Source organism: Talpa occidentalis, unplaced genomic scaffold (assembly GCF_014898055.3).
Source record: "Talpa occidentalis isolate TD23 unplaced genomic scaffold, MPIMG_talOcc4v2.1, whole genome shotgun sequence".
NCBI classification, from domain to species: domain Eukaryota; kingdom Metazoa; phylum Chordata; class Mammalia; order Eulipotyphla; family Talpidae; genus Talpa; species Talpa occidentalis.
The window spans coordinates 50408606-50436011 of record NW_026555331.1 but is presented as its reverse complement, the minus strand read 5'-3'; the positions used below and the strand labels follow the sequence as shown (position 1 = coordinate 50436011).

Here is a 27406-nt window from a genome sequence, read left to right as displayed (position 1 = left end):
TATCATTTTGGAGAAGGGGGTTTTCTTTTAATGGCTTGTCAATCAGTTGGATTGACAAGGATGAAAGTTCTTTATAATAATGTTATTAATTTCCAGTATTCAAAGTCAGTGGGACTTCTCTGGCTGATGAATTCATTCCAATGGTCACTTCAGTGTCTTCGTTAGGCTGACATCTCATCCAGAATCTCCCCCACACTACTTCAATTTAACTACAAATGAAATACAAGTATCTGTATTCAGGGTTTGGAAGCCTGTTAATATTGCTGAGATTTCATTTAGTTTTCTTGCTAAAAATTCCATTATTCTCATGGGCCATCTGCACAAGGGGAATAAAGATGTTTTTAAAGGAAATCCTAAATCCATTTAATAATGTCGCTTGAAAACAGAAAAAAGCATCTACTTGTCAAACTGAATATCCTAAATTTAGATTTTAAAAAGTTAAATCCTTTCTGAAAAACAAATTAGGAAAGAAGTAATTAAATTTACTAATCAGAAAAGCCTCTACATTCAGTGATATTACTACAAATCAATATTCAGCAAAAGAAAATTGAATAGAAATGATATACCTGAGTGGAGTCATCTCAGGATCAGCATGCCTCTTATGAACCCTCAGTGGAGCTGAACTTGCACTTTTTTGGTAATTTTGTAATCCAGGTAAATATGGCATTTTGATACGTTCTTTGAACTCCTCTAGACCAAGGGTTGCAGTGTAGTCTAATTTAAAATATTATCATAATAATCTTTATTATTTCTTGATTAAATGTATACCACTTCTTTTACTACCTACTAAATACATAATAGCATATACTGAGCCAGTCGTTTAGTCAAGAAAATTAACTACTCTCATTTACCGAGACTTTCCCCCAAAATACCTTTCAATTCCTAGTATAGGGACTTTAGGAAAGACTTGATTAAAGGATTGGTTAATAATTAGAATGAGGGATAGGACATCTTCACAGATCTCCTGCAGTCATCACTGTTTTCTGCCTTCATTATTTTATTTAATTAGAATTCCCAGAATATTAGATACTTTCACATTAAAACCATTAAAAAGCACTTTTAAGAGTTTTATGTTATCTGCCACTTTATAAATTTTTTACCTCCCCACTTTTATGTAGATAATCAAGAGGTTTATACACATATCCATCTGAGCCACAATAAGAAATGAAAGAATTCTATTTCAGGCATTGACTTAAATTTTCTTTCTATCTGTAAAAGTTCACACCAAATCCAGAAATAGCAATACTGAAGCATCAAGATTGCATCTTCTGCTGAACTTACATATCTCTGGACAAAGAAATTGTCAAGTTATAAAACACACACACACACACACACACACACCCCAAGAAAGCCAAGACTTTCAAAACAAAGGCAGTAAAGGGAAAAAGAAAATTAAAAGATTAAATATTTCAGTAATCTTTACACTAAACATAAATAATTGTTTTTACAAAACAAATCCTAAAAATCTGACTGCAAAACTGAGGCTAACTGAGAAGGAAGTCAAAAGGATGGAAGCAAAATGGGGAGGGAGCCCAATGGACTTTGTAGAGGGATGAATTTATACCCCTAAATCATATAAAGTGTTATAATCCAATGTTACCTCAATAAGCATAATTTTTTAAAAGAACCATTTTAAACTTTTCTACTAATTCAAACAGAAATAAAAATAGTATTTAATGGGACTGGAGTTATAGTAAATGCTTACAATGTTATTTTGTGACCTTTGCTTTTCATCCTTTGGAAAAAAATAGTTTCTCTTAATGAAAAAAAAAATATAGGTTCTCTCAGCAATTATATTTGGGAGTTGTAGGACAAATTAGTGTCTTGTGAGTATCTTTAATTGAAATTGAGTGAAAAGTGAAAAAATATATATAGCAACAGACTTAAAACCAGGTATGATAAAATGGTTGAGTGGCTTAAATTTTGCTATTTTAAAGAATTGTAGCTCCATTAATTAAGCTAAAGACAGAATTCAGAATACATAAGAAACACAATTATAACTAGAAATTAAGGGGGAAATCTATTAATACACTCATCTACCTGTGTCAAAAGTTCTCAAACTAGTCTTTATTGAGCAACTATAGAATATAAGATACTTTCCACATAATTCACTCAAAAAATAAAGTTTTGTTTAGAATCATTAAAACAAAAAGATGCTCTTAATTAAGATTCTTTAAATGTAAAAACCAACTGGAGGTATTTAAAAACAAATACTATTTATGAATAGTACCATGATCCAACAAAGATAATACTATACTGAAATCAAAAGAAGTTGTATTTAAATTTTATTTATATTATGCATTATAGAGCCACATTAATTAAATTAAATTTAATTTGCTTCCATTTTTCTTCTCTATAAACTTACGACATTATCTTTATATAAACTTTGTAGAAATTACAAAATTTCTCTTCACTGCTTTAAAAATATAGGTAAATTCAAGGCATTGTTTCTATGTTTTCTGAATAAAATAAAAATGAAGTTACCTTTCTCCATCTTTTGTGTTCCTAAAACTGCTTTCCTCCAACTACTCTCGAAAAGAAAACAATTCTCAAACGCATTTCGGGTGATGTCAGGAATCTCAAATCTGATTTCAGGAGATAGCACTGACATTTTTTCTTCTTTCAACATTGTTGTTGAGAGTGGGATACTGCTCCATATTCAGAACACAAAATACAAAAAAAAAAAAAATACACACACAAGATATTTCAGAGATGAGTAATTTTAATGTGTTTTTCATCATACAGATTAAAAACTAACATAGATTTAAATAAAAACTTTACTTAAACACATAAATTCATATTCTTTGAATTTTAAAACAAGTGGTCTTTAAGAATATAACCAAAATACATAGTAAGGATGCTTTTCTTTCAAATATTTTTTGGATTCTTTCAAATTTCAGGTTACCGATATTTGGATATTAAAAACAAAACAAAGCCTTGAGGTCCAATCTCAAGTTATGTTGCAAGTAATAGAATGCTTACAAATCTCTCAAAAATATTACCATTATACACTATGATGAAGTGGGATTTATTTCTAGGATGCAAGGATGATTCAACATGTAAAAATCAATGTGTTGCAGCATGTTAAAAAAAATGCAGGATTAAAAAAATCACATGATCATTTCAATAGATGCAGAAAAAGTATTTGATAAAATTCGATACTTTCATGATAAAAGCTTTCAATAAAACAGGAATACAGAAAAAATATCCCTATATAATAAAGACTACATATGAAAAACCCACAGCTAATATCATTCTCAATAGTGAAAAATTGAAAGCCTTTCTCTAAGATCAAGAACAAGGCAAAGATGGCCCCTCTTGCCACTTCTATTCAACATAGTATGGATGTCCTAACAAGAGCAATTATGAAAGAAAGAGAGAAATTCATCTAGAGCAGAAAGAAATAAAGCTGTTTACAGGTGACATGATCTTATATGGAGAAAAACCCAAAAAACTCCAAAAAATACTTATTAGAACTAATAAAGGAACTCATTAAGTTACCAGATATAAAATCAACATACAAAAATCACTTGAATTTCAGTGAGCAATCAACTATCTGCAAAGGAAATTAGGAAAACAATTCAAATTACAGTGGTTTTACACAGCAGGCGAGTCAGGAGAGGTCTGCTGTGCCATGTGGGTAGCTCCCTGGCAGGCCGGGATCGAACTTGTGCTGCAGTGGCTGCAGATAACTTCACAGTGCTGTGTTTACCATCTTGGGCCACCAGGGAGGCCCAGAAAGATAAATACTTGATGGTATCACTTAAAGAAACAAACGAAGGATCAGACAAAGACAAACTTTAAAACCAATCCTTGAAAGCTGACCATAGATCTGAGGCATCCAAGAAGCTAAGGAGACCCTTAGGGAAGGAGAGCGAGGGGAGTGAGAGGAGTGAGTGAGCACAGCAGACTATGCTGGAAGACTATGGGTACTGTGGTGGTGGGAAAGCTATGGTTACCCCACCTGAGGGGAGAAATCCTATATTGTCAAAATATTAACAATGATGTAAAACAATGGTACTTCATTAATTTAAAAAGATTTTTTAAAAAATAAATTTTTATTAAATTTATTATTAAATTTATTAGCATTTGTGCCTGAAAAAAATTTCTGTATTCCATTAAAAAATAAATATGTTCTCAAGAACATATAGTCACTACTTTTATTCTAAACATGTACACAAAGGAATAATTAATCTTGTATCTGACTAATTTACTATATATTCAATCAATCATATGTACTAAGTGTCTATTATGTACAAGGCAATACTAAATTCTAAATAGAGCCCAACTCTGAGCAAGACCAGACCTCTACTCTCAGAAAGATGATAATAACCACTACAGTTACAATTAACAGAATATCCATTATTTTATGATCCTTGTTGGGCACTCTATAATCCTTTTCTCTAATCTTCACATCTGATCCCCATTGCAAGCCATATAGTGTCATTTTAAATTTTCTAAAAGTTACATTGAAACAGTACAAAGAGATTAACAGAAGGAGATCCTTTACCTCTGCCACCACTTCTTAGCATCAGTGCAGTTCATACAATGTTGATTATTCAAATTTTCCTGTTGTGTTTGGAAAAATTCTCTATTATAACAGACTATTGTTATAATGTGATTTCTTGTAGTGGTTGTAAATATAGCAGGTATCAGATTATTTTAGGGACTTTATACAACATAATAAAAAGTTTGGATTTTATTCTAAGTGCATTGAAAAATCCATCAGAAGGTTTTGAATAGGGAAGAAACAGTTGGGTTTAAAGTAAATCTCAAGGGAACAGGGGGCATACAACAGCACTCTGGAAGCACAGAGAATTTTTGATTCTCAGGAAAAGTTTCAAAGTGATAAGTCTTGAGCTAAGTCTTATGCTAAGTCCATGTCAGGCCACTCTATGGAATGTCATTACCAGGCAATGACTCCCAGTATCAGAGTCCTGTTTGAAGGAATGGAAGCAGTTAAGTAAGGCTAAAATGATGATCTCTTCTATAACCTTCTTTAAAGAACCCTAAATCTGGGGCCTCCCCGGCGGCTCAGCGGTTGAGCGCTGGGTTGCGAAGCTGCCCGCAGCCTCTGCAGCGCCGGTTCGATCCCCGGCTGCTCCCCGGCTGCTCCCCGGCTGCTCCCCGGCTGCTCCCCGGCTGCTCCCCGGCTACTGGAGGAGGGTCCCACATGGCGTGCAGACCCCTCCTGCCTCCCGCTGCTCCCCTCAGCAGTGTACTTTGGTCCTTCTGCCTGCTCTGCTCCCCGCTCTGGCTCTGGTGAATTCTCTCACCCTCCCACGCTTCTGACTATACCCAGTGCTTGCATAAATAAAATAAATAAATCTTTAAAAAAAATAAAAAATAAAACAATACTTAAAAAAAGGGCCTCCCAGGTGGCGCAGCGATTGAGCGCTGGGTTGCAAAGGTGCCCGCAGTCCGCAGCGCCGGTTCAATCCCCAGCTGCAACCCGGCCACCGGAGGAGGGTCCCACATGGCGCACAGACCTCTCCTGCCGCCCGCTGCTCCCCTCAGCAGTGTGCTTCGGTCCTTCTGCCTGCTCTGCTCCCCGCTCTGGCTCTGGTGAATTCTCTCACTCTCCGGTGCTTCTGACTGTACCCAGTACTTGTATAAATAAATAAAAATAAATCTTAAAAAAAAAATACTTAAAAAAAAATCCTAAATCTGTATTTTGAGATCTCTCTTCTGAGCAATAGGCACATATAAATAACAGTTCATTTGATAGCTTTATTTGGATATATCATGCCTCCCCATCAAGCATATTCCTTTCAATATTCCATAATACAATACATGACTTAGCCATCCTCTGGTTGTAGAAGGTTGAAACCTTGTAGCCCATACTGATACCTCGCTTTTCTTCTAAATCTAGTCATTAGCTAAACCTGTTGTTCTTACTTCCTAAGTATCTCTTAATCAGTCCACCTCTCTGCATTCCCACCCCAGACCAAGTTCCTCTCTACTTCCCTCCTGGATTAAGTTCTTAACTTCTTTCTATCCACTCAAATTCCCCCAGCCTAAAATGTGTGTTCAAAACTTTAACGAAGTTTTCTTCACTTTTTTCATAATTTTTACCTCTTCTCTTATCTCCCTACACATGGAGAGAAAAAGGGAAATAGAGCGATAAGGAAACAGAAGAGACAATACATTTCAACCACCTCTTGGTTCTTCTAGCATCACCTTAAGGAGCTGGCCAGCATTTGTCCAGGCTTTTCAGCGGTTAATGGATATGCTACATGATTTCTCACAGAATTCTGAGATGGAAGCAATCCAGGAAGATCTTCTATCTTAAGGTAGCTTGCTAAAATGTTTTTCCCCATTCATTTGGGGAATCATCATGACATAGAAAATGATAACCAGAATGCTAGTTTTTATTCCAGTTGTAGAACCCTTAGCCCAGGATAGGGAATCTGCCTTCCTCTTGGTCCTCACCAATGTATACTCTGTCATAACTGAGAGTCCCAAATATGTTCTGAGTCCTGTGGATGTTCTTACTTAGATGATAATTTGGACGCTATTCACTATACTTACAATGTTATGCCTAACATTCAAATCTGATGTCATCCTGCAACAGTCACTATGGTGGTTTACAGGGGTGAATTTATGGCAGATACGTGGTTTTAATGAAGACTGATATTATCCAACATGATGTCGCACATAACAAAACATACTCATATAAGAAATTTCTTCAGCACTCCTGAACCAGTGAGGGAAATTCAGCCCTCTCTTCCCTTTTAATTAATCCATTATCCACACAGTAGTGATCTTTCATGTCACTCAATTGCTCAAAACCCTCAATAGCTTTTCAAGTGTTCTTGAGCTAAAGAAATGCCTGGTTAGCCTTTTGCCTGGCTCTCTACCTTCTTCTCATTCCAGTCTCCCCTTCCTTTATAATAACCACACAAGCATTCTTCAATATCATGTGGGAGTTGGGAGGAAAGGCAAGCATTTTTCTACTTCAGGGACTCTGGACACACAGAATATCTTCTTTTATACCTTGCATAAATAACTCCTTATCATCTTTCAGATATCAGCTCAAATGACATTTCTTCAGGGGAACTTTTTCCAATTTGGGGGATTTTCAAGATTAGAAAAAGACTTTCTGTCTTGTTAATAGCATCCTATCATTTTCTTCAGCACATTTTTCTTGGTATATAATCATATATTTATTTGTGATTATTTAATATCTGTCTCTGACACTAGTCTTTGGAAAAAAACTCTGAACTCTATTTGACAAATTATTTAGTTTTGCATACAGCAACTGTTCCCAACCCACCATCTGCAGTCTTGTCACTAGACAGTGCCCCTCCCCTGTACTTTAATCCCAGGGTCTGCAAATTGCAGTCCTCAGGTCGAATCTAGCCCACCATCTATTTTAGTAACTAAGTTTACATTGAAAAGCAGAGCAAATACCCTGGAAACACAAAGGAGAAAACTAAGCATTTTCTTGGGGCAATGGAAGAGGATCAAGAACAACTGCTTTTTAAAATCAAAAAGATAGGGTATTAAGTGTATATTCAAATAGTAGTGAAGGGAATAAGAAAAAAGCACATAAAAGCATGTATTCGTTTTGTAAGGCTGACATAACAAAGTATGGCACAGGCCAGGAGGCTCAAACAATAGGAATCTATGTCTCACAGTTCTGGAGGCTAGAAGTTCATAATCGACGTGTTGACAGGATTGGTTCCTTACAAGGGTTCTATGTGAAGGATCTATTCCAGGCCTCTCTTCTTGACTTGTAGATGGCTGTCTTTTTCTTTGTCTTCTCATTGTCTTCCCTCTTTGTGTCCAAATTTCCCCTTTTTATAAGTGCTCTGGTCATATTAGTAATGTCACACTAACTCAATTACATTAATTCAAATAAGGTCACATTCTGAGGTTGGGATTAGGACTTTGACATATGAGTTTGGGATAACAATGTCATAGCCAATATAAAATATGGGTTGGAGACATTGTTTTTAAATGCCACAAACAAGCAGACATAAAAAAAAATTTATTCACTCCCTCGAAACCAACTCCTAAAATACCAAAAGGATATTATAGCTAAAGTTGAGAACTTCACAGTTCTGTAGTAAAATAATAACTCTTGATGTTCATATTAATATTTGATGGAGAAAATTCTGAAAAGCCATCTAAAACAAAGACAGTGCTAAATTCAGTAAGATTTTAGTATTAAAAGCATAGCAAACAAGTATTAAAAGTATTTACTATATACTAAAACTTTCAATATTGGTAACACCTGGTAGCTCCCTATATTATTTTGACTGTGCAGAGACAAAAATTTCAAAACAAGTGGCTTCACCAAGTGGGTTTTTCTCTGAAATAAAAGCCTGGCCAGATGCCACCAAGACTCATGCCAAATAACCACCATATATATACGTAAGTAGATATTATATACTCACATGCATACACACACATATATACATATATAATAATTAAAAACCAAAATTCACATATTTGGAAATCTAATTTATTAAATGATTTATGAATCAGCAGCATCTAGTATTACAAGGGGTATACAAAATGGAGGACATTTCTAGACAGGAGAGAGAGACAAGATTATTAACAAAGGAAAAGATTGTTTCAGGTAAAACCATCTTCCTTCAAGGGAAGGTGGGAGAGGGGCTTATCATGTAATGACCTCATTGGTTTTGATTAGAAAATTCAAGGCTACTTTAGGGTGACACTTTTGGGAGAGGCTGAAACTGTACTGAGATTAGGTATTAAGTCTAGATGGGAGCCTGGCATGAAGGACTCCATTTTGGGCCTCTTCTTTGTAAGTTTTTAAGCATTCTGATGAAGCTTTTAGACCTAGCTACTGATTTGGAGGAAATACAGGGGACAAAAGGATATCTTAAAAGGCATCCCTGGAATGCGATCAGCAAAAACAGATTGTATCATTTTGGCTTGGGACAAATAATCTGATTCTTTTAGTCAATACACTGTTATAAACAAAATGAAGGGAGAGGGAAAAATCTATAGATTAAAGGATTATAATCTATAGATTATAGTTAAGAGACACAAAATAGTTGCAATATATGGACTTCATTAGGATAAATTGTAAAAACAAGATAACTTAAACAAGCAGAAAAATTAGAGCACTCATGATATTTGGTAGGGAATTATGATTAATCTTTTAAGTATAGTCATGTTTTGTTTTTCAAACAGTGGTTTGTGTTTACAAGCATTCTTATCTTTAGAGCTGCATACTGAATTATTAATGGATAAAATTATACCACATTTTAGATTTGCTTCAATATAATGGGCATAAGAGGAAGACAGTTGTGGGAATATTTATGAAACAAGATCAGACAGTTTCTAATTGTTATGACTGGTACATTGGATTTAATTATATAATTTTTTCTACTTTTGGATATGTAAAGTATTTTCCATAATTGAAAATAAATAAACAACCAAACAAACAAACTAGACTCAAGTGTACAGGAAGAAGTAAGGGGAAAGAGATAAGCATTCTCCCTCTCTTTAAGGTCACGCATACAATTCTCCTATTATCCTATTGGTCAGAATGTAGCTGCAGAGCCATCCCAAACTGTAAAAAATGAAATCTATTCTGGGCATTAGGTACCCAGCTAAAAATCGCAGTCCTTTCTGAGAAAGAGGAAGGAATAGGCACTGTGAGAAAACTAGCTGTCCTGCCACACTTAGTCTGGCTAAGGCAATATGTCTTTTTGAAATTTAGTCAGAACATGTCATTCCCTCACTCCACATCAGATAATGTAATACAGGAAATTATTAATCATGGTCCATTGGAATTTGAACAAAAGGAGTGATGAGTATCACAGATTTTTTCAATATGATTACACAAATCTTCCTGAAAAAACTGGCAATTAGTTTCTCTCCTAAAATTTCAAGCAATATGAAAACCTGTCAGTTAACTATAGGTCAAAAACCACTATAATAAATCACATTGCAACAATAGTCTCTGTTATAATAGAGAAACTTTCCAAACCCCTACAACAGGAAAATTTGAATTATCAGGAGTATGAGCTGAAATGATAGTAAGAAGTGGCGGCAGAGATATTGTGCCAGAGAGCCTTCTATTAATCTGAGCTACAATTCCCCTCAAAGACACTCATCTGTCACATGGCAAATTCATCCATCAAACTACTCAGAACACTGACTATATGTGGGTAGATTTAAAATCATCTATTGTTTATCTAGACTTAGGTACTGCTGTCTTCTGCAATGATGCAAATTTAAAACCCAGCTAATTTAGAGAATCACATGATATAATAACTCAATATAAGATTGGAAACAGATTATAAAAAAGTTATAGCTTTGATCATATTGCTCTTTTAAGATTAGCACTTCTTAACACTGTGAGCATATTGCTTTAAAAGCAAAATTCTAAAATCATTTTATTGTAATAAAATGTGGCTTCAAAATAGCGATCTGGTTAAATTTGCCTATACTTTGAAGGTGTTAAGAAGGTAGGAGGTGTCTATTAACAGAGATGAAAAACACTGAAGTAACACTAATATGTTCATGGAAAGCTGTTCAACTTAATTAAGGACCTTTATTATGAACCTATAGTATGAAAAAAACGCCTTTAAATTTCTTAGTGATGGGGAACAGAAGCATCCAGTGAAATGAAAACTATTTTAAAATGTTCATTTTAAAAACAACCTTAGCCATTGTAACACAATCTATTCTTAAAGAATTTAGGATTAGAATTATCAATACTCCCTCATCTCTTAGCCAAATCTAAAAATAAGCAAGGCGAAAAGTGAAAGTTACTGAAAATTTATTAGAGTAATAATTACTTTTCAAAGTCAAGTCTATATGTATAAAAAGAATACCTTACTGCTGTCTGAATTGAAATTATTACCTGAAAATAGAAGAACTGCTTGAATATAAATCACTGAGTCATAGATCTGCAAGAGACTTACTCAGTGTTTTAATTAAGTAACTGAAGTTGGGGTGGGGGTTAAATGGTTTGTCTCTAATGTTATACAACAGGGGGAAAAAAGAGCATTTTTTAAGTTTTCTCTGTGTCAAGGTCCTTGGGGCAGGTTGTATTTTCAAGGACGGCTACACTAAGTATATGTACTCTCACTTGTTTTTTCTCCAATGAGATGTTGACTCTACTCCATCAAGAGATGAAGTCTGTGTTTTCTTCTCTGAAACTGACTTCCTCAGTCAATAAAATGCAGTCAAAGTGACAAGGTTATCAAAGATGACACGAATTGCACTGTTTCAACAACTTCCACTGGTTCATTCACTTGGGACACTTACCTTTGACTCCAGGCCACCATCATGTGAGGAAGCCAGGGACAGAAAGAGGTCATATAAATCTCCTAGCTGACAGTTAAAGTTCGGGTCGCAGTCTATGACCAGCCTCAAGCACCAGATAAGGGAGTGAGTGATCCCTCAAGGTGATTTCCACCCCAGGGCTTCAAAACATCCCTCCGAGGCCCCAGATGTTGTAAAGCAGAGCCAGGTTATCCCTGCTGTTCATTGTCCAAATTCCAGACCCACAGAATCCATGAGCACAATAAATCTTTGGCACAACTAAGTTTGGGAGAAATGAGTGATAGAGTCATAGTAACTGAAAGCTGTAAATTCCAGCTTTCAGCAGATGCTCAACAGTGACTTCCTTATGAACATTCCTTCATTTATGGCACCTGGAATCTTCTTCTTTTGGTTCCTGGCTTAGTCACACAAATTAAATTATCTTATTCTAGCCTGGTCTGCATTTGAAATATATTGAAGCAGAAAGGAGTCCCTTCTATGTAAGCTCATGTCACACTTCAAAAAATGATAAAAGAACTGAGATTCTTTTATATAAAGTATACTTTTATGTAAAGTATCTTTATATAAGAAGATACTTACAAATCAAAAAGAACACAAACCCTGTAGAGTATATTAATTAAAAGCCAGAATACTCATTACAGAAAAAATAAAAATGATCAATAAAAGCTTATCCTCTCTAGTATTATTATGAGGTATTATTTTTTTCCCCAATCAAAATGGCAAGGATTTTTTCTTTAACACTAGACAGTGTAAGATGGGGTTCAAAGAAACAGGCACTCAATGTATGTAACAGTGTAATATTGCAGGGCAGAATCAAGCTCTCATATACTCTTGACCCAGCAATTCTACTTCCGGGAATATTATCCTAAAAGAATAATGATGGATGGGTATAAATATTTGTCTTCAAAGATTCCAAATCTTTATAATAGAAGAGAAAGAAGGCTAAAAATAATCCAAACACCAAAAAAAAATAATAATAATCCAAACACCAACAGCAGATGGTTAAGATTATCTTAGGTTTAACTTTGTTTAAACCAAAGTAATTATCAAGTGAACATAAAGATGAGTTGTATATTCAATGAAAGCTAGTTATTCATTCACAATGCCAGTTACTTTTTAAGAAGTTACAATACAAAAATGATTAAGATACAAAAGCATACAGTCTATTGGGGGAACAAGGTAAGCAATAACAGTTCGTTATGATAAATACTAAAGATAAACCTATGTTCAAATTCTGAGGTATAACTAAGACTTTGCTAACCTAACCTGACTGGGCAAGTAGAATTTTCCTTTTGTTTTTGAGCAAGGGAATTCAAGTTAAGTCCCACAGGTTTTGATAAGTAAAAATTAATGTTGCATACAAGGCTGAATGTCCACAAAAATTCTTCTCTCAGAATAGAGTTGTTCCTGTAAAGGGCTACTTCCCTGTGATTGAAATATAAGTGAAAGTCATATTTAGCACTTTCTGCAAGAAGCTTTTAAGGAACAGGTCCGCTTTCTCCACAAATTCTCCTTCCCCTTCTGCTGGCTTCCATTAGACTAAGGTGAAGACTTATGAGTGGCACAGCCTGAGTCCTATTACCAAATGGAAGACTTCTGACCAGGAACAACTGCCTGGAACTGTAATGTGAGCCAGAAACAGATTTCTGAATGTTAAATCACTAAAATATTGAGATCTGTTTGTTATTAAAGCCAGTGAAATGCACTTTTGTATTCCCAAGTATGAATGTAATAGCTTACTTTCTCAAATATATTTACTATGCTTGTACTATGCTTGTACAAGTTGATGTGAATGTGCCATGGCCTAACAAATACAAATTAGAGATTCTGAAAAACAAGTCACTTACACAACTATCCTATAAGGCAAAATACAAATTGTAGCCTTACGGGGGATAAACACACACACACCACCATCATCATCATATGAGAGGATTTAAAGGCAGGAGATGTTATTTTCACATGGAAATTAAAAAAACAATTGGAAGAAACTAGGAAATTATATATAAATAGAATTTAGACAGAAATGTGGATAGACATATATCCAAGAAGATATATATATATATATATAGCTATATCTACATCTATATCTATATCTATATGGATAGATACAGATATATGAAAGATGTGATGGAGAATAGAATATGAATTTTTGACTTGTCTGGAAAGAGGGATTCAGATAAGGGTACTGGAAAAAATAATAAAATGTAGACTGGGGTGAAATCACAGACAAATTTGAATGCTGGGGCCTCCCCAGTGGCGCAGCGGTTGAGTGATGGGTTGCGAAGCTGCCCGCAGCCTCTGAAGTGCTGGTTCGATACCTGGCCACCGGGTGAGGGTCCCACATGGCACACAGACCTCTCCTGCCGCCCGCTGCTCCCCTCAGCAGTGTACTTTGTCGATCTGCTTGCTCTGCTCTCCGCTCTGACTCTGGTGAATTCTCTCGCCCTCCCGCGCTTCTTACTGTACCCAGTGCTTGTATAAATAAATAAATAAATAAATAAATAAATCTTTAAAAAAAAAATTTGAATGCTGGCCAAAGAGGTTTGTGCTTTCTTCTTTGAGTGATGAGAAGTCACTGAAGACTTTTAAACAAAGGTGTGGCATATTCACAGCTAAGCTTTAGGAAGATTAATCTGGTAGAAACTGGAGCCAAGAGACTCCAGTAACAGCCCAGAGTGCTTAGAGTAGGAGCAGTGGGACTGCAAGACTGACAAATGATTTAAGGGTTGAGCAAAAAAAAAGCAATCAACTATGGCTGGGGATGTGAACTAGGCTGACTATGTAAGAGAATTATGGAACCATGAATTAAATTCAGTGTTAGTCTGGGGGAGGAGGAATTCAGTTTTAGATAACATAGGACATCAAAGCGGAGATATATAACCTGAATCTCTGTATTAAGACTTGAACAGTATAGTGTTGATTGGGCAATGAAAATGTTAAGAGTTATCTATTTAACTGGAAAGAATTGAGTTTGGAGACTGGGTTAAAGGTGCCAAAGGAGATTTGAGAGAAAGAAGAAAACCAGGGCTTTCCTTGAAATAAACACAAGGAAGATAAAGAAAAGGCAGAGAAGTGATTGGAGAGGCAATCTAGAAGAACCAAATCATAGGAAGCATTAGAACAAGTCCAATTCTACAGGTGTTAGCAAAGAAAGGGACTACTAATAATACTATAATATAAATACATAACCTCAATTCTCTAACAACCCAAATGAAACACATTCCTCAGTCAACAACCGGGCAAAAATTCAAATCCTAAAAAGAACACAAGATTGGAATAAAATGAACCTGGATTCCAATCTTGATTCTGTCCTTCAATAACCATAGGGTCATGAAGAAAATAATGTATCTCTGTCTCTCTTAGAGTTAGTGAAGATCAAATTTTTAAATGCATGTTAAAAAAAAAAAGACATCCTACTGAATGGGAAATAATATTCACATAATATACAACTGACAAGGAACTAATTTCCATGCTACATATATATATAAAACTATATCATTCAATAACAGAAAAACAAACAACCCCAGTTAACAAATGGGCAGAAGATATGAATAGACAATTCACCAAAAATGCTATCTAGAAGGCCAATAGAGACATGGAAAAATGTTCATCATCACATCAAATAAGAGAGGTGCAGCTTTAAACCACAATGAGAAACCATCTCACACCTGTAAGAATGGCTCAAATTAAAAAGATCCCCAACAAGTGATCGAGATGATGTGGAGAAAGAAAAACCCTATTACCCTGTTGATGGGAATGTAAACTGTTGCAACTGTTAAAAAAAACAATTTGGATTCATCTTAAAAAACTAAAAATGGAGGGGCCTCCCTGGTGGCGCAAGGGGTTAAGATGCAACCTATGAAGCTATCCGCAGCCTCTGCAGCACAAGTTTGATCCCCGGCCAGGGAGCTACCCACATGGCACTGCAGAACTCTCCTGATTCGCCCGCTGCTCCCCTCAGCAGTGTATTTCAGTACATCTGCCTGTTCTGCTCCCCACTCTGTCTCTGGTGAATCCTCACCCCCACCCCCCACCTCTGGCTTGTACTTCAGTTCTTGTATGCATAAATAAATAAATCTTTAAAAAAAAAAAACTGAAAATGGAAATATTGTATCACCCAGCAATCCCACTCTAGGGCATGATCAATGAAAAAAACTAAATGGTCTATAATGCTTATTACAACACTATTTACATTTGCTGGGACATGGGAACAGCCTAAATGTCTATCAATAAACAATCAGATCAATAAGATGTGATATACCCCTGCTATAGAATAATAGTCATAAGGAAAGGTAAAATGCAGTCATTTACAGCAAAAATGGAGGGAGTTCAAGGGAATTATACAGTAAAGCAAGTCAGAATGAAAAAAAAAAATCCTGGACATTTACATAACAGATGATTTGACAAAAATACTTGCAAAAACTAGCAGACATTAATAAACAAAGTGAGGGCTCTGAGGATAAGATGAAGGCAGAGGGAGAAAGATCAAGGTCATATAAGGGATGGTGGTGGGAAAAAAAAGAAAATGCATATAGCTTGTTCAGCACAATGCTGGGCATACAGTAAACAATAAATGGAAATTATTATTAACATTATTTTAAAGTAAGAGTAAACAGTTTTTTCTCACCACAGTCTATGCTTGGAAAAGTAAATTAGTAAAGACTTTTTAGAAGGCAAGCTTTTACCAAAATGTTTTAATGTACATATCTTACCCAACAATTTTGCTCTAAGAAATTTATCTTACAGAACTGTTCCCATATAACAGTATTATTTCACTGCTGTACTGTTTGTAGTAAGGAGCAACTAGAACCGATCTCAAGGAGGAATGGTTATATAAGTTACGATACATTTATGTATATACCATATTATCATTCATCACTATGGTATATATGTGAGATTTTCAGTGCCAAGCTAAGTAAATTGATATGAAAGGTATTCAACATATCTTAAGTGAAAAAGACAAATTCTCAAAAAAAATATATATGATTCCATTGGTGATTAAAAAACAAATGAACAATGAATGCAAGGATAAACATTAAATTAATGCCAAGAAAGTGTTATAAAGAAAGGAGTGGGAAATAAAGAGGTATTTCACCTCTAACTATATCCTCTGTGCTATATAAATGAAAAATAGCAATGTTTTAAGTGTATTTAAATTTTCAAAATCTAAGAACTTTCTATCAGAAGTATTTTTTTTAAAGAAAATCCATTGTAGGGCCTCCCTGATGGTGCAAGGGGTTAAGTGTCAGCACTATGAAGCAATCTGCAGTCACTACAGCACCAGTTTGATCCCTGGCCAGGGAGGTAACCCACATGGAGCAGCAGACCTCTCCTCTTTCACCTGCTACTCCCCTCAGCAGTGTATTTCAGTCACTCTGCCTGTTCTGCTCTCCATTCTGTCTCTGGTGAATCCTCTGACACCCTGCTCCCCCCACCATTCACCTCTGGCCTATACCCCAGCTCTTGTATGCATAAATAAATAAATCTTGGAAAAAAAGGAAAAAAGAGGAAAATCCATTGTAATGGGAGATATAAACTCATGAGCAAGGTAGATAAGCAATCAAAGACAAAGAGCAGGTCCTCCCTGGTGGCCCAAGGGGTTAAGCACAGCACTATGAAGCTATCCATAGCCTCTGCACCACAAGTTCAATTCCTGGCCAGGGAACTACTTACATAACGCAGCAGACCTCTCCTGTCTGGCCCATTGCTCCCCTCAGCAGTGTATTTCAGTACATCACCCTGTTCTGCTCCCCACTGTCTCTGGTAAATCCTCTCACCGCCCCCCACCCCACCGTGCCCCCCACCCCACACCGCTTGCCTGCATAAATAAATAAATTACAAAAAAACAAAAAACAAAGACAAAGAGCAGGGTTTCTTGAGCTTCAGAACACAATCTGCTGAATTGGTAGCAGAATTGCACTTGTCTGGAGAGACTCCACAATTTCATATCTTTATCCCGAAAAGATTGAAGGAGAAAATGATAGTATAATAGGTTAGGCTACCCACATTACACAAATCTCTTCTAGTGTTTTAATCCCTCATGAAAACAGTAATAAACATATCATAGGTAAGTCAGAAATGGTACAAAGTGAAGTGGGCAATGAAAACCGGGTCAGGACCATCTAATTAATAAGATCAGTATCCCAAGTCCTAGACAACATGGCTGGGTACAAGTGTGGGTAAAAGAGACAGCTGCAAAGGAAGGAAGTAAGCACATTCTCCCATCTCTTCAGTTTGAGCCCTGGGAGGAATGGAGGGTGAACCTTTAAGACTAATGTGTGTGTACAGGAGGAAAGAAGAAAGATCTGGCAAGCAGGCCCTCTTCCCAAGGTTTCGCTCCATTCTCCTTCACCCAACTCCCAACCGACCCCACCTGGCAACCTTGGTCAGATCCTCAGCGGCGGTCTTCCCCTGCCCCTCTCAAAAAGCCTCTAGAGATTCCTTGGTGGGACCCATGTGCCTCACAAGGCTAGTTTCTCTTCTTCGGAGAAGCCAGGACTAATGGACCTCCAGGTCCGACCTCCCCTTTCAACTCTGGCCCTGCGAGGTCCCCTGGCCCTTCTGGGCCCCTCTGGATCCCCTCCGCCCCGCCTCCCCTGGAGACCAGCTGACAGCCCACACTCACTGTCCAGGCAATTCCACTGAGGAAGAGAGAAGCTTCTTCGAGCGCCTGGGCTGCGGTGGCGGCCCCCAGATGTGAGTCTCCGGCAGTGGGGTCAGAGAGGGAAGCTGGGGCAGCGAACAGCGCGGAAGCCAGGGTTGGCCAGCCACCGAGACCAGTTCCCGGGTCAGCCCGGCACTATTGCGGTACTGGCTGCGGCGGCGGGGCAGGACCGACCGCCCGGCGCTGGCGCTAGCACTGGCGCCAGCCCTGGCGCCGCTCTCAGGGTGAGCATGCTCGGCTGCCGGCAGCCCCGCGATGCTCACGAGCGCTGCGCGCCCGCGGCTCAGCCCGGTCAGTCCCGGAGATCAGCTCGGCAACCGTAGCTCCAGCAGCTGCAACCCCACCCGCCAGACGCGCGCTGGTTGCTAGGCACCGGGAGCTTCCGCAGAAGGGGACAAGTATTAGGGTGCAGTGCCAGGAAGGTACTTGGATGACTTAGGAGGCCTCTAGGACTCACTCAACAAGTACTGTAAATCCTGCAGCCTGCTGGGTCACCGCTACAAAATGGGTGGGAGGAGGGCGCTGAAACAGGGCTGGGTTAATAGAGATGAGTCTTGACAAGAGAGTCGGGCACCAAAATCAAGCCACGCACCACAGGTTGGGTAGCGGGCAGTCGAACAAGTTTGATGTCCAGTTCTCCGGGTTGCATTTTTACAATTCAAACTAAGAAGGCTTTCCAGAGTACTGATGTGACGGCACCTTCCAAATAATAGTCCAGCAATACCCGATTAGCCCAATCTTAGGTAAGTGACATGGTCACTCGAGTTCTCTCACCCAGCCTAGCCAAATTCCATGTTCTTTGACTCCTTAGGGTTCTTCGGTGAAATGTTAGGTGAGTGGCTCCCGAGCTAGGAAGCCTAACATCCTGACGTACACTTTGTGATCTTAACATCTATACTCATGCCAAATTATATTCTAAATCCTTTACCTCCATTTCTTGACCCCCTGTAAAGATGCAATCTCATACCTCATAATAATGGTTTTAGGGTTCGGCAAAACTTAACTGCTTTTAAGATACCACTTTTCTGTTTTCAGTATATTTGATACTAATCTTTCCTAGCTCTTCTGATTAAAATCAATTCAAATTAGACCTGCAACCTAATACTGCACAACTTACTTGTGTGATCCTTACTTGTGGTATACTTATATAAAGAAAGGTACTGGCACGCTAGAATAGGCTGAGCATGAAAAGATTACTTGGAGAACCCAGAAGAAAAAAGTCTGGAGTGTAGCCCAAAAATCAATATAGGATTTAGGCCTGGGGTTGAGATCAAAGTGGAAAACCACCCACCTAGAGTAACTTTGGACTAAGCTATACACTAGCACTCCACTCCATTTTTAAGTGGTTTTCAAGTTTTGCTATCACATCCTCTTGGCTATCACACTGACATGCTTTCTCAACTCCATGCCCATCAGTAGGCATCCAGATTCTACCTCCTTTGTGAAACTTCCCAATCCTCAGAAGAGGAATCACCCATGTTTTCCTAAATGTTCTAGCAGATTCTCTCTACATAATACTCAACTCTGAGTCTGAGTTCTCCAGTGTAAAATATATATATACCCACAAGCCCAATTTTCAACTCTCACTCCTCTCACCAGTTCATCACCAGCCACAAGGACCACATGTACTAAAGGATGGGTAGTGAGCAGAGCAACACCTGGAGACTCAAATTTTTAAATGGCTATTAACCTTAGGAGTCACTCAATTAAAAAAAAAGGGGGGGAGGGGAGAAGGTTGGTGTGCAGAGCACCAGGCATTCTTCTAAGTAGTAAAATAGATAAGGCCCAAACTCAAAACTTGCATTGAGGAGTGACTGAGAAAAAAAGTAAACAGAAAAAGTATTACAGAGATGCTCTTAAGTGTTCTGTAAAGCGGTATCAGGCTTTTCCAGAGTAAAAAAAGCCAAGCTGCTTTTAGGTAAGAGGGCCAGCACCCTACTTTAGATGCTTACCCTTTTTTTGAGGCACAAAAAAAATGCAGAGCTGGGAGATAGAAACTAAAAATCAAAAAATGGTCCTCCCAAATAATTCCCTGCTGTAATTCCTGGAAACTGGCAATATATTCCTTATGTAGAGATTTTGTAGATGTACCTGAAGGGACTTGAGGTGGGAAGATGAACCTAGATTAACTGCACTGCCCAATGGAGCTGCATATAAGAGGGAGGCAGTTGTTGTCAGAGCTGGAGAAACGTTAAATATGGAAGCAGACTGGTCTGTGAGGATGGAGGGAAGGACCACTGCCCAAGAAATGCAAGTGGCTTCTAGAAAGTGAGAAAGGAGATGGGTTGTCCCCTAGAACCTTTAGAAGGCAGACAGGCCTATCAATAACCAGATTTAGGCCCAGTGAAACGGATTTCGGACTTCAATACTCCCTAACTCTACAATAAATGTGTCCAGCCACTTAAGTGTGTGGTAAATTTCACAGCAATGGGACACAAAATATTTAATGTTCATTATGTCAGGTACTGGGTAGCATTAAAAAAAAAAAAAAAAAAAAAAACCTGACCTTGTAAAATTTACTACTCATGAGTAGGTACCTATGTGACAGCAGTATTCTGGCAGGTTTGGTAAGTTGTCTCTTTCCCTGGAGGTGGTCCCCAGACACCGTAAGAGGTTGTCATTAGAGACAGCCCTCTAGCCTTCTCTCATATTGATGCTGTCTATCTTGCCCATTAGACTGACACATGGAAACAGAAGCTATTTCATCTGTGCACCCCCATGCTATGCTAAGTGCTCGTTACCTTATCACAGTTAAGTAGCATTTATTTACTTAGCACTTCAACCATGTACCTAAGCATGTTACATGACCTGGCATTTAGTTTTCATGAAACCCCCCATTTTTTTCACCCTTTTGCTAACTATGGGATTATTGACCCAATTTAGAAAGTTTGGTTCCAGCGCCAGCACTACTAATCCACACTCACAATCCACACAAAGGAATCTTCAAAGATAAATAGGTAGCATTGGCTAAGGACCAGTGAATGCAACAGCTAAACTTGAGAAGACTAGGATGCTAGGGAAACACCTAATAAAGCTGGAACTCTGAAGGGTACAAACAGAAATACTACTTGTGAGAGGAATTTTGTAACAACCTATTAGGTGGCCCATAGATTGTTAGCCTTCTAGTGGTGGCCCCTTTTAGGCAGTGATACCATTTTCAAGGAATGAGTTCTCTAAGTAAAATAAGGTGTTAAAACATGTATTTCAGTAGGTTGTAACAGCTCTCAAAATCATTTTGAGCACATTATACCACTCTCTAGAAACCTAACAGCTCCAATTACCATCTGACAGCATGTTTTTTTAAATTTTTCTACGGAACCCCACGATGAAAGCACCTGTTTCTCAAGTCTGAAGCAAGTGCTTCAGCATTTTCTATGGCAATCCTAAACCTCTGCAATTTCTTTCTTCCAATCTCTTATTTATATTTCTCCATCCTCTGGTCTTACTTGGAAAGTAATTTGTGTATTTCCAGGAAGAAAAACAGGAGGGTGTCTACAGAAATACGCTCTCCATTTCTTTATCCTAAATCTCTCCACACCATTACCAGTTCAAAAAGCTTTGCTATTTTGGGGAACCATTTGTTAATGCAGGTTCATGGATCATTAACATGTACCACTGAACACTGGGGGAAACTGGGTGTTTGGGGGCAGGGTATATGGTTAGTCTGTCCATTCCACTCAATTTTGGTGTGAGTCTAAAACTATAATTTTTTTAAAGTTTGGTTAATACCACTAACTCCATATAAAGTGTCTCTTTTTTCATCCCAATTAGGATGCTCTATATTTAACTTTTCCCCACCCCCTCATGCCTAGGTAGTTAGCAACATGCTGTTTGTACAACTTGATTATAATTTGACATTCCTTCTTCTAAGTCACCTCTGCCTTTCAGGACAACAGATGTATAAAGATTCAGGACTATATGATTTTGACCAAAATAGGTCATTTAAAAATGTACTCTTAGGTTCCATCTAGAGATTACTGCACTATTTCTCATATATTGACTCAACAGTTAACTAAGGCACTAAATTTCTTGCAAAACACTGGTACATGCAAACATGTAACAATGATTCTTAACGACAGTATTTCAATTTCTATCCAGGATTCACTGACTTTAAATTCACTAATCTGGACAAATAGCTTTTAAAACCAAACATGAAAAAAATTTTAAACATCTTTACTTAGTAACTTTCAAATACTTCAGAGTGATTCTGGGGCAGTGGCATAGAAAGAATCACTACAGGCACCTGTTTCATCCTGTTCTCACTGGGGTCAATGAGAACCAGAGAACTTTCTGACTTTTATCATGTGTCTGTTGTAAGTACACACTCCACATTGAGAACTTTCACTAGATTTGGTGGATAATACATAAAACAAACAGGGCTTACAAAATGCCAAAGCTTTCCATTCAAGTCACTAGTCTCATGAGTGCTTCAGCTGCTCCTAAGTATCGTGCAACCAAGAACACACATTTCATTTCTTCCTTCGTAGTACAAACTACTTGAGAATTACTAAAAATGTGCCTAAACCAGGGCAGAAAATGCAATGTAAGACAAGCAAAGGAATGCAAAAGAAAAATATATCTACATCATACTTATAGACAAACTAAAAACTGAGAAAATGCAATTTCAGCAAAAAATTTTTATTTGTAAACTAAACTTTTAAAACCTTTCCTACACAAATAGGCTTCCTTAGAATAGACCGTCCTTAGACCTTTCGCTAACTCAACAGCACAATTCAGTGAAAATCTAAGTTTTCTCTTTTGAACATAAGTCTTTTAACAAATATTAAAGGGAGTGTTTTTCACAAGATTCAACCTGAAACCCTGATTGGCAAGCAACTAGGTTGATTTAATTTCATCGCAGATTTGCCTTAAGGAATAGCAAAGAAAAACAAAAGTCACCAAGACAACATTCCATTTCAATTTGAAAGCAGTCACTGTTTATTAATAAACATTAACTGACCAGATTACAAAAACAATCAATGGCAGACACCTGAAAGAAAAAACAAAACTTATTAAAGAAGCCAACTCAATAATTAAAAATTAACATAAATCACTCAAGTTGTAAGGAAATACCAACTATTTTTCATTTTTAAGTAGAAAAAAAGGTAGGTTTCCTTCCCTCATGTTGTCAAAAAAAGGAACCAAATCAACCATTGTCATATTAAATGGTTGGTATCTTTCCCCACTAAAAAAATGGATCATAACAACCAAATTACTATCAATAAAGGAAGCAGTTGAGCTTATCACTACTTTTTTGCTAGCACTAAGTAAATTTTTGTCAGGATGCTGTGCTCACCTTAGTTCATCCTTCTAATAAGCCTGTTGATCTGGTCTTCCCTGTTCCCAGCATCTCCACCTTCTACAAAATGGGTGGTTTTCTTCTTCATTCCACCTCGTGGAGAAGATAATTTGAAGGGCCAGAGGAAGTTGTTTGCCTCTTTGAAGCGTTTTCCAACAGTGTAGATCTCATGAATCAGATCTTCCATGCAGATGATGCCATATTTACCTAAACATTTTATAAAGTTATTAAAATTTAATGGTTTTAAAGATAATGAAATCTAATGCAGTCAGCAAGCAAATACAGGTTGGGACAGTTAGAAAACAAATCAAGAGTAAAGAAACAAAGTGAAATAAATGGCTTTACTTAAAGGTCAAGTTCAAACCAGTAAAAACCATGTCTTAGTCTTAAGCACTGAAGTGATTATGGAAAGGGGCACAGTAGTAGGAAAAGCAGGGTGACAAGTTTTGAGAAGTACAACCTTTGATTTGAATGCTTCTAATATGGAAATTTTTCTTCAACTACGGAGCACTTACCAAGAGATCGTGCAATCAACGCGTTATCTGTTAGGGCAATTCTCTTCTTGTTGATTTTGCCATAACCACGCTTATAGATCAATTCATTTACTGACTTAAGGTTTGGATACCTGAAGTATAAAAAACATGCGAATGATCTAACAGTTTATCATCTTCAAACCCCCTAAAATTCATCTGGCTAATATAGCCAACCTACCAAACAGAAAGCAAAGGAAATATTAAACTTACCCCCATGCAATATATGGCTCCACAATCCTCAGCATGTTAATTGAAGCTTTGTTGAGCTTAACAAAGGTACCATTGAAGATCTGACGAAGGCGAAGAAGCTGTAACACCTTTCTGACCTTTGGGCTCACACCATTGATACTGCAGTAAAGACAAAAAGTTCATTTGGCTTTAGTCAGAATTTTCACTAGTAAAGGACAGGAAACTATTATAAAAACCATCATAATTTTGGACAACACAAGATTCACCTAATAAAAGGAATCCTCTCATGTTACAAGAGTATTTTCCTTAGTCAGCTAGAACATTTTTTACCTCCAATACCTTGCCTCATCCAAGTATGACAACCACACACATTTGACATTTAAGATTCCCCTAGCCCCTTCAAGACTTCCTAGTTTTAACATCCTTGTGGTAGTACTTATACAGACATTTTAGCTACTTTTGAAATTAATCCCCAGGATGGAGGGCAAGTGTTCAACTAGAAAATGAATAGGGCATTTGGGCATAGTCTGCAACTTAACTATTAATATAAACCCCTCTTTCTAGCTTCCCCCAAAATATTGTCTTACAGTGTTTCAGCATCAAACCACCCAGAAGTAATGTGAAGTTTTGCTGGAATCCCACAGCTTTCCCTTTAAAATCAACATGCAATAAACACTGAACTTACCCTCTGATCCTGATGACAAATGCCAGTTTGGGTTCCGCGGGTACGTAGAAGTTCCCAGCTTTTCTTGCCATCCTGGCCATTCGAATCTCAGTTCTGTACATCTGCCTATATTCCTTGTGATAGTGCTTAGCTCTTTCATAGATAAGCTTCCTCCTTGCCTTTCGAAGCTGAAAAACCAAGGATCAATTACTCATCTGATTTTTTAATTCATAATTACAATCAGCAGTATCAGTTCTATTAGCAACATCGTGGGAGGCTAGGGTTAGGTGTGGATTGTACAGCAGGTGAAGATATCTTACTAAGAACATCCATCCTATTTTTAATGTGCACCAGCTTCTCACAAGCCAAATGTTTTTTAAAAAAGTTTACTTACCATCTTTTGGGCAAACTTCTTTCGCAGGCGCTTGATCTTCAGCTCCGCAAAATTCCTTCGCTTTTTCTTAAGGGTTTCCGGCACAGAAGGAACCTTCTTTTTCTTCTCTCGAGTTTGTGGCTTAGCAGCCACCTTCTTCTTCTTCTCCCTGTCATGAGCAAACAGATAACCTTAGTAACAGCTCAGAGATCTTTATCACTCCCATTCTGTACTTAACAAAACAGTCGCTGGCCCTGACCACTAGTATCAACTGCTCTAGCATGCTGCGGTGAGATACAGATTCTAGGAGAATCTCCATGTCAACGTCTTCACCGACCACTTTGCTTACACGGCAGTCACAAGAACAATCCACACCTAACCACGACGAGCCCTAGCCTCCCACGATAAAAAACATGCACGGTAAAGTAACAAAGTGTATACTGAGATTTCTGCAGGACACCGATACCGAGACTTTTAACGAATATAAACGTAGGCTTAGTATGCTTAAAAGAAACAAAACAAAAACCAAACCATCACCCTGATCCAGGTTCAAGTCTCAAACTCCACATGCTGAGCCCAAAGGCCTGATGGCGGGGACAAGGGTGAGGGGGGTTTACTGCCAGCCAAAGACGAACTCAGTTCAGATTTTGCGCCTCTCAAAAGACGGTAATGTGCACTTCAACTCAAGCGGCCGATACCACACGTAGCCAGCCCTCAATACCTCATTCCGCGTATCTCCAAAACCCCCGCCCTAAGACTACAGGCATACCATCTTCTCTTGGGGCCACCGCTCATGTCACAGAGCGTCACAAACACACAAATAAGTGGGCAAGTGTACACGCTACAGTTGGATCGGGGGGGATTGAGACTAAGGGTCTCTGGTTTCGGGGATGGAGAAAGATTCTCCACAGGCCGAGAAGCAACTTACTCTGCACCCTCCATGGTTCCAGCCGGAAAAAGAGGAAGTTAGCGCATGCGCACTGTCCACTTAAAGAGGGCGAGAGCGAAGCCCCGCGACTCATAGGTGTCCCAGGATAAGCCAGAAAAGAATGCAGAACTGAGAACTCGCTTTACAGACGCGAAGTTAAGAATCGCCTGATTCTGCCTCTTAAGATTAAGTTTTGGGTAAAATGTGTACGGATAATGCATGCATCGATTAGACTCTTTAATCAATATGACATGAGTTAAGAACGCTGACACCTTGACTACTAGGGGTCCTAGTGCCTAGGCTGCCTTGACAGGATACGACTGGAATGCCACCCAGTAATGTATGCAAATGCACGCCTCACGGCTGCGAACTACAAATCCCAGCATGCATCATTTCCCCTGCCCGCCCTCTTCCCCCTTCCCCCTCGGTGGGAAGGCAACCCTTTACCGGGACTGTAGGCTATCATCGCGCTGTAGATGCCAGCCAGGAAAAAGCGTCTTTTGACCTACGTCCCAAAGAGCTAGCTGTGATTCTAAGTCGCTCCCGAGACCCGGCTTTTGACCGCCTTCTCGGCTCGCTGCCAACCCTAGTCAGACTGGCGCTCGCGTGGCCGCGCTGCCAAGGTCCTTCCCCCCGTTCCCTCAGCTGCAGGGCTGTCCTCCGCGGCGCCTGACTGCAGGCGGGCCGTTCAGCGCGCCCTGATTAACGAGAGTGGCGAGCGCGGGGCCGGCGAGGGCCGGACAGTCGAGGAGGATGGCCGGGGCGCTGCCGACCGCTGGGCCCGGCAGGCGGAGGTCGGGACACCCCACGGCAGGGGGCGTCAGCCGCGAAGGGAGGTGGGACGCGGGCTGGCGGCTGCGGCCACGGCCATGTGAGAGGGGCTGCCCCGCCGCGGCTCGGCGGACGGCGGGCGGGCGGGCGGGCGGGGGGCTGGGCCGGGGGCGGGGTGCGCCCGGGGGCGGGGAGGGCCGGGCGGAGGGAGGGCCGATGCCGCCGCCGGCTCTTCCCGGTCGCGGGTTATATAGCGCTGAGCGTGGAGCCCGCTCAGAGGCGGCCCGGAGCGCTCCGACTTGCAAGTGGCGCGGCGCCGCGGAGCCGGGGGCCCGAGTGACAGCCGCGGGGCGTGCAGGGCAGGGGGACACGAGCCCGCGGGGGCAGCTGCAAGCCGTTGGGCAGCGCTCGCCTGCGCGGAGCGAGTCGCCCCTTCCCGGCGCTCCCGCTGCCCCGCACCCCACTCTCCCACCCTCTCGCAACTTGGGTCAAGTTGACAACTCCCGCCGCGGCCCGCCGGCCGGGGCCGTCTCGGCCGCGCGCCCCTCCCGCGGGGTGAGAGGGAGCCGCGGCGCCGGCTCCGGGGACGCTCGGGCGGCGGCGGCTTGGCCATGAGGGCAGCGCGCGCCGCCTAACTCGCGGCTGTCACCGCCGCTGCAGCGGGACCGGCCGGCCGGGCGCTCCGGGACGGGCGGGCGGTCGCCGGCAGGA

At 39.5% G+C, this 27406-nt stretch overlaps 2 protein-coding genes across 5 annotated transcripts in view; both read right to left on the bottom strand.

The window, feature by feature from the left end:
* Nucleotides 1-18106, bottom strand: part of CUNH8orf89 (chromosome unknown C8orf89 homolog) — a 33166-nt gene extending 15060 nt beyond the window's left edge. For 3 of the 4 annotated variants that reach the window (XR_008550635.1, XM_054692182.1, XM_054692183.1), the window contains exons 1-3: nt 17900-18106; nt 2485-2648; nt 567-714 (exon numbers count right to left, since the gene is read on the bottom strand). Coding sequence is in view for 3 of the 4 variants with exons in the window: in XM_054692182.1 (XP_054548157.1) it covers nt 567-714; nt 2485-2629 (293 nt within the window). In the remaining variant the exon portion in view is untranslated. The remainder of the gene's footprint in view (nt 1-566; nt 715-2484; nt 2649-17899) is intronic. The other variant, XM_054692181.1, reaches the window with a different exon arrangement.
* Nucleotides 18107-22624: 4518 nt separating this feature from the next.
* RPL7 (ribosomal protein L7) lies at nt 22625-25980 on the bottom strand. Its single transcript, XM_037505332.2, has 7 exons — nt 25925-25980; nt 25018-25165; nt 24645-24811; nt 23981-24118; nt 23753-23862; nt 23235-23444; nt 22625-22928 (listed from the first exon to the last, which is right to left on the bottom strand). The coding sequence occupies exons 1-6, from the start codon at nt 25936-25938 to the stop codon at nt 23236-23238; spliced, it is 786 nt and encodes a 261-aa protein (XP_037361229.1). The 5' UTR covers nt 25939-25980; the 3' UTR covers nt 22625-22928; nt 23235.
* Nucleotides 25981-27406: the final 1426 nt, after the last annotated feature.

What these genes read in the sequence shown, in the direction of transcription:
- RPL7 (XM_037505332.2), bottom strand. An exon ending in AGAAGTTTGCCCAAAAGATG is followed by an intron (nt 24,812 to 25,017) that starts GTAAGTAAACTT and finishes TTGGTTTTTCAG; the next exon opens with CTTCGAAAGGCAAGGAGGAA. An exon ending in GAGCCATATATTGCATGGGG is followed by an intron (nt 23,863 to 23,980) that starts GTAAGTTTAATA and finishes TTTATACTTCAG; the next exon opens with GTATCCAAACCTTAAGTCAG.